The 8,135-nt window shown below is 39.0% G+C and overlaps 1 protein-coding gene across 1 annotated transcript in view; it reads left to right on the top strand.

The window, feature by feature from the left end:
• LOC107714885 (neurexin-2-like) overlaps positions 1-8,135 on the top strand; it is a 368,434-nt gene that overhangs the window by 136,433 nt on the left and 223,866 nt on the right. The window contains exon 5 of the mRNA XM_016520877.1: positions 2,157-2,180. Coding sequence (XP_016376363.1) covers positions 2,157-2,180 — 24 coding nt within the window. The remainder of the gene's footprint in view (positions 1-2,156; positions 2,181-8,135) is intronic.

Below are 8,135 nucleotides of genomic sequence, written 5' to 3'. Positions count from 1 at the left end.
GTGTGAGCGTGCATGCGTGCGAGTGTATGTGTGTGTGTGTGTGTGTGTGTGTGTGTGATAAATTCAGCTCTTGTTCTCTCATTCTCTCCTCACAAACACTCGATCAGCCTGGTTCCATGACAGACGCGCAGGTCACATTCACAGATTGTGAAAGTGCATTTTCATATTTCTCAGCGGCTCTATAAACACTCACATCCGTCACCTGTTTCTGGAACAATATGTGTTATGAGAAGCTCTTTACAAATCAATCAAACTGAATTATTTTTCGGCCCACTCAGAATCAGCATTCTCTGCTCGAGTCGTTACGCATGTCTTCAGTTCCACGCGAAGGGAAGTGTTTTAAAGACCGAAAGTGGATGGTCATTTTTAGATCCGGCCTAAAAAAAGAAATAAATAAACAAATAAAATCCACACAACTATGTATTGTATTAATACGGTTTGAAAATGAATAATAACAATTAATATTTATGAATGCAATATATGTTAGTATATCTCACTGCTGTTCAAAAGTTTGCGATCAGTAAGAATTTTAATGTTTTTAAAAAGTTCCTTCTGCTCACCAAGGCTGCGTTTATTTGATCAAAAATACAGAAAAAACACTAAAATTGTGAAATATTATTCTAATGTAAAACAGCTGTTTTCTATGTGAATATCTGTTAAACTGTAATTTATTTCTGTGATGCACAGCTGTATTTTCAGCATCATTACTCCAGTCTTCAGTGTCACATGATCTTCAGAAATCATTCTAATATGCTGATTTGCTGCTCAAGAAACATTTCTGATTATTATCAATGTTGAACACAGTTGTGCTGAACTATATTTTTGCGGAAATAGTGATGCGTTTTATTATTTTTCAAGATTCACAGATGAATAGAAAAAAGAACAGCATTTATTTAAAATAGAAATCTTTTGTTACATTATAAATGTCTTTACTCTCACTTTGATTATTAATAAAAAAATAAAACTAAAAAAATACTGAACCCGGTAGTGTATCTAGTGTGTATTTATAATTTATTTGATCAAATGAAGAGTGTTTTGCACCATTCTGCAATTTGTTTCAAGCTGCAAAAGTCTGACTTTTAATGTGATCACACACATCACAGTCTTCATCTTCTGGATCTCAGCGCTGAGCTCTAAACACTGCATGGGACATCAGATATCAGTCTTGTGTCTTCGGTCTCAGCAGGGTTTTGCTCAGGGAAGCGTCTCTGTAAATCCTCCTCTAGACCGCCGCTAACTGCTACTCAGAACTGATTTAATGTATTCCCTCCGAGCAGAAACCTCTGGGTCACAGCGCCTGAGGTCAGAGGTCAGAGGTCATGCACACGCTAGTGCGGAGGCTTGGGTCTGGATCAGAATCTGCATCTTTATGAGGTCTGGATGATGTTTTGTAATCACAATGGTCTTTTCTTCCAGGTCCGAGATGGCAGCACCGCATGTTTCCTTCTTAACCTGTTTTGTTAATGAGCTGTTTTGTTCCTGAAGATGTTGTTGATGTCTCACTGTTTAACTCGGTTGTGTTTTTGCCTCCTTTTAGTCGTCAGCCAGAGACGAGCGATTTCTCACTTTGCTCCGAAACCCAAGTCTGGCCCAATTGGCCTGTAAAGAGCCCCGCCCGCAAACAGGCCACGCCCACTCACAGGACTAGCCAATCTGAATGCTTTTCCTCTAGCCCCTCCCACTCCAATCAGCCCCTCCCCCGATCTCTCCCACATATATCCCTTCTTCATGTGGAGAATGGTTTCGCTAACTCTTGTGTCTTCTTACTAACCCCACAGCTTCAAGTTCTTCCAGTTTCATTTTGGATTTTGTGTTTGGTTTTGACCTGTTTGTGTTCCTTTGAAGCGACTAACATCGTGTCATTCACGGAATGCGGGCCATCCCTTGTTTTCCAAATTAACTTGCGTACTGACGTACTAACCAAAATAACAATACTGTTGTCATGTTTTTGTTTTGCTTGACAAATCCTTCGATGGAGAGATTCTGTTGCTTTAGTTCTGGATTTGGATTTTGATTCTCTTGCACAAAAACCACATTAGGAAAAGAGAGAGCGAAGGCCGGTTTAAGACCGCCGCTCTTCAAAAGACCTTTATTGACTTCACGATTTGTCATTATTCTATATATTTTCTTTCCCTTCCCTTGTTTTTTTCCTAAAGCACTCAGGCATTGGACACGCTATGGTAAACAAACTGCATTATATGGTAGATATCATTCTAATTGTCTTCTACTTTGGTTTGCCCTGGATTTCCGTTTTCTATTTCTATTCTGTTTGCTTATACTGACTACACAAATCCCCATTGGTATCAAGGTAGCGATCAGACTACAGACCTCCACTCTTTTCCTTTCACTGTGTCATTCGTTCATGGTTTTCTCTTTGTTTTGTCCATCCTGCATCTCCCCTCCTCTCAGAAAGATCTCGGGTTAAACGCTTGGTTTCTCGGTCCATGTGATCGTGATCGATTCGTCTGAAATAAAGAAGTTTCTCGACAGAGAACGATGAAAGTTTATGTTTAACTGTGGCTGCGCCTCCCCTTTACTCAACTTACCCAGTATGATTTATGACCCTCTTAACCGATATGAACGTTAATTTGAGTGATCGTAAATGACCCCAGTGGCAGGCAGTAAGGATTTAAGGAACTCGATAAAGCTGGTCGAAATAAACAATGATTCTAATGGCTTTCACTACAAATACCATTACAAACCATCAACTTTTAACCATTACAACCACTAAAGAACATGGACATGCTCCATTAGGATTTAGTGGTTTTAACAAGCCAGATAGAAGATAATAGAAGGTGACCAATTACCAGTAGAAACCCACAGGGACCATTACAGTTTCTATTAAAACTAATAGGGTACAACGGGGCAAAAGGCGCCTTTGATATTATTTCCATCTAAACCACTAGATGGAACACTAGACCACTAGACACTTTCCAAAACATCCGCTTTTCAAGATGCACGTGTATATTTGTCTGATCCTTGACGCGATCGCACGCAGCAGCTCAAAGTTGATTCTGTGCTTACTTGATCTAATATTTGATTTTTTTTTATTTTTTTTTTTAAATGTTGTAGATTTAAGTAGCAAATGAGGATTGCTAAAATTAATGCATATATTTTGAGACAAATGTCTTCTTAATGATTTTCAGTTTTTAAATAACGAAAGAATATGTAAAAGTATGGTATTTGGGGCTAAAAGCACAGTAATTAACATGATAATTAATAGATGGCTGACTTTTCCATTTGTTGACATGACATTAGATTCAGATGGTAAATATCATATATTATGTTGGGTGTCCATATTAGAGATAATCACCATGTTTAGAATGAAACCATCATATTTACAAAATATTAATCATATCATATAATAAAATATCATTTGTTGTTACTACTGTAAATCTATATTCAATTATTATGGGATCTCCTTCAATGCTTTCAGAATCCTTACTTTTTAAAATGATTTCATTTCTGTATTTTAAAATATATTTTTATATTAACATATTTTAATGACAGTATACTTATTGAACAAAAAAATAGTTATTTTATTTTTCAAAATAAGCAGAATATAGTACGAACTTTGCTAAAGTGATTGTTTTGAGTAAGTATTAACTTAGACATTATTAAACAAAACATCATTTTAGCTGAAGTATTTGTATCAATACTGTGTGCCTTTTGCCCCCTTGCCACCTTTGATTTTTAAACAAAGTAAACAATTTGTATGATTTATTTTCACACAAAATCTGTTGCTCCATTAATGTTCAATAGAAATGTATATATTTTTTCTGCAATTATGCATTTTAGGAGCAGTGAATAGCACATTTTATCTCAGGGTGTGCCTTTAGCCCCGTTGTACCCTACAAGTCCCGTTATAACCAGTAAAACTATTACAGATTTTGTGATGGTGTCTAATGTTTTTTTCAGCAGGGAGGGAACATTCTCAGAACAAATTCTCTGAACAAACGTTCTTCCAGTAACGTAAATAGAACGTTCATTCAAAGTTATCTGGTCTTTAATGATGTTAGCACAAAAACGTTATGTATACGTCGCTCATGGAATGTTTTTCTGAAACATTTTTTAAATGTTACTGCTTGTCTCAAAACATTCAGAGGACATTCAGATGTTACATTCCAGTAACGTTTGCAAAATGATCAAATGGAATGTTTGTACAACTGAGAAAAAAAATGGACGTTTTTAACGGTCAGAAATAATGTTTTCAGTTCAACATATTTTTTGTGAGCTGAGGTGTGAATGTCCAGTCTTACAGTGAATGTCATGATACTGAGTCTCTCTGGTGTTCAGCATCACTATAGCCTGCAGGCCGTTAGCTGATAATGACAGCTCTTTTGACATCAGGCTCACGGTGATGCTTGGCAGCCAGAACCTCCGTCTCTCCTGGAGCTTTGGATTTACGGCCCGGTTCAGAGTGGGCAGGCCTGGCCGTAAAACACGGTCTGAAACGAGGGCCAGAACCCCATTACAAGAGGCGCTCAGATTTACTCAACAGATCAGAAATGCAGCGATCAGAGCCCGACCCGAGCTGCACGCTTTTGGGTTCGTTTGCTGAGTGATGATTTCATTAGTGTACATACCCACAGGACAACTAACCTAATTATTAAACATGAACAGTTAATTATTACTGAAGCGTAGTAGCCCTTATAACTTCCAAGGGAGGCTTTATTGATGCCAGGAAGCTTCACAGCGACGGCGTTTGTTCTGCTGTTTGGCAGACGAGAATCACCTGCAGATCTGCGCTTTATTGAACTGTCAGACCAAACCAGTGCTCTTTAGTAATTAGTGTTCTTTTAGAATTAGCTTTCATTTGAATACTTTCCATTTTCATTAGAATTTTCGTTTTAGTCTATTTGTTATGTGCTTTTGTCATTTTTTTAGTTTTTGTTTATTTCTATTTAGCTTTATTTGAATTTCATTTCAGTTTTAGGAATTTTAACTCATATTAGTAATTAGTAATATTAGTACTTAAGCTTAAACTTATTTATATCTAATATTCATATTTAAGCTTTTTCAATTAACAAACACAATTTTTGATATTTTTTTATTTGTTTTTATTTCAGTTGTAAATGCAATTTCATTAAAAAAATTAAATTTAATTCCTTGATTTTCTTTTTATGTAAAGCACTTTGAATTTCCATTGTGTATGAAATGTGCTATATAAATAAACTTGCCTTGCCTAATGTTTTTTAATTATTCTTTTTTTAGTTTTAGTTTTCATTTTACATCTAATATTTATATTTTAATTTTATTTCAGCTCTATAGTTGTAGTTAACAGTAACAGCACTGGTCCAAAGGCGTTGTGAGGCGTGTGTCGATGAGCTTTATCGTGAGCTGTAGCTCTTCACTGCCTGTCACTGGACTCGTCAAACACGAGGCTCCGCCCACAGCCCCGCCCACAGCTGTTTCTGCAATGTGGGACCTGTGTTCATTAACACTGATACTAACTCAATAATGAAACTCGTTCAGCAGAAACACTCTTACTCTGGTCCAGCGGTATATGTGTGTACTCTATATACACATATGCATATTTCTGATCTAGCAGACCCTATAGAGATGAGCCACGCCCCCTTCTGATAGGAATAACTTCACATCAGGGCTCAGTAGATCTGGTCGAAGGGTCAGCTCCAGATCCTCCCGCTCACATTAGTATGCCATTACACCGATCTAATGAGCTCTGGCAGGGCTCCGGCGCTCTAGAATAACAATATTTCCGAGGCAGAGACAGCCACGTTTAGTTATCTGCCAGCTCGTTCCACTCATGTCTAGCATCACGAGTGGCCTCTCCTGCTGTGTTTCTTTGGTATCTTCAGTACGGTTGTGTGCATGCTTCATCTGCTTCATCCCGTTCACCGCAGTGAGAGGGAGTCTGCGATGCCCAAGCCGAACGAACCAGCGCGTCTCGGCTTGCACGCAAACCTGTGGACTCAGAGTGCTCATCGTGTTGTGTCCCGCCTCAGATTTAACCCCTTAATCAACTAAATGTCGCCGTTCCTCCATCTGTGTCGTGCTGTGACTGTGTTCTGACTCTCTCCGCCATCGGCTTGCGCTCAGCGTTCGCTTTGCCCTTCATCCGCAGCTCATTCCCATCGACACCATCTGCTCACTCAGCTGCATGGCTTCTTCCCCATGTTCTGACTCTTTTGGATGGTTTATTTTGTTTCCTCTTAACCTCAAAACCCACCAGACGTGACAATTCGGACCAATCTCTCTCGTGGAATCAAGTCACAAAGGATTTCACCAATTGACTGCTCTACTAATTGACTAAAACCCAAATTCTGTTACTAATCCGAATTAAACCTTTGTTGTAACTGTACTAACAACCATTTTTGTGTCTGACCTGCTCTTCTTTACTAAAGTACTAACCTCCAACCCCACATACGAGCCCCACATGAGCTCCGGCCGTCCCAGGCTCCTCTCCTGCTCCTGACCCCTCCGTCTCACTAACTCCTCTGGCTAGTTCGCTCCCGATCTCGCTCCACTCGTTCACAAACTGCGTTCAGGGCCGTTTTCCAGCTGCCAGCCACTTGTCGAAGGACCCGCCGCTCGCTCGCTCTCTCGCTGTCTGCGCTTCAGTGTCTGTCTCTGTTTCTGATGGGTGAAGGTAAGTGATTTTAGAGAGCCGTCTCTGGAAAGCGCAGCTCTGGAGCTCAGGTAAGGACGATCACAGCTGCATACAGTCCGCTCTGGGTTTGGTGTTTGGACGGATAGAGGACAGATATTAGTTGAAAGTCAGTGGGTTCAGTGTCGTTTGGTTCCCAGTGTTCTTCAAAATATCATCTTTAATGAAAGTCAAACAGGTTTGAAATCGTGACGGAATGATCGTGTGGTGGTAAATTATCTCCTTAAAATCTGGTAAATATTTTCTTGTGTCACATGATTCTTGGTCAGTTTTATTCAGAAAAGGTGTATTGTTGTAGTGCATTGTAATATCCTGCAGTGTTTCGTATTTTCTTCAAGAGTACGTTGAAATCACTTAATTGTCGTCATGATAATGGTTTGTCTGAAGTAGTGTGTGCTGATTTGACTGATGGACAGGTGTTGAGTGCTGCTGTGCTGCAGACCGCTGCATCATACTCATCTTTTGTGCATTATGAAGTCAGTCTCGGTTTTGCCTATGGATTTCAGATGAACTCCACTCGTGAGAGAGAAAGATCTCAAGGAACTATTTCTGCTGTTTAGTGTCATGATTTTGATTCAGTTTTTGGTTTTTGTTGTACAGTAAGTGTTCAGGTTTGATTCTGTCCTGCCCTCATTGTTCTTTGTGAAATAATAAGATATATTTACTTGAGAATCAAAATGGTGTATAATTGTTTTTTAGGGCATATACATACAGTATGTGTGTGTGTGTGTGTGTGTGTATATATACAGTATATATTATCTAATTAATTAATCGTAAATTACATTTGTCTGTGAAAATACCCCCAAAAGATTATTTAATGCTATTTTTATGTTAAATTAGAAAGTATTAAGTACACAAACTGTTCACTTTATGAATGGCCTTTGAATCATTGATTCACTCGATTTGTTCAAAACAGATTCATTCAGAAACTAAACACCGCTGTGTTGCTCAGAGACGCACAACAATTCTGCTCTGGCTTTTAGGTCATATTTTTGTTGGCAAAACTGAGCAAAAACAGACTATATTGTGCTTAAAATGCAACACAATATTGACTTCTTATTTATTCAACTGTTGTGAAAAATCACATTTGCACTCAAAACAGCACTCGTGTGTTGCTCTCGCTGCTCGTGTGATATTGCTTATCATGCGATATACTGTAAATATGAGACAAAAACTCATACAGGAGCATTTTTGCACCAATATCTTGAATTTTAGGGCATAACTGAATTTATGAAGTTGTTGACCTGCATCATATTTGTCAAAAGTCCACTGTATGAAATGTAAGATGATGTACAGGTCTGGGGGCGGGGCCAGTGCGTTAACTGCGCTAAAATATTTTAATCGCGTTATTTTTTCATAACTATAACTATAATTTATATAAACTGACTATATATATATACAGCGTCGGCGCCACGGGGGGGCCTGAGGGGACCCGGCCCGGCCCGGCTACCTCGGTCACTGTGCCCCCTCACCTCTGGTGCCGTCTCCGTAGTGGGCGCCCTGATTT

Source organism: Sinocyclocheilus rhinocerous, unplaced genomic scaffold, assembly GCF_001515625.1.
Source record: "Sinocyclocheilus rhinocerous isolate Xijiao unplaced genomic scaffold, SAMN03320098_v1.1 scaffold1892, whole genome shotgun sequence".
Lineage (NCBI taxonomy): Eukaryota > Metazoa > Chordata > Actinopteri > Cypriniformes > Cyprinidae > Sinocyclocheilus > Sinocyclocheilus rhinocerous.
Note: the sequence above shows the minus strand (reverse complement) of the source record. Positions and strands in the feature narration are given on the sequence as shown.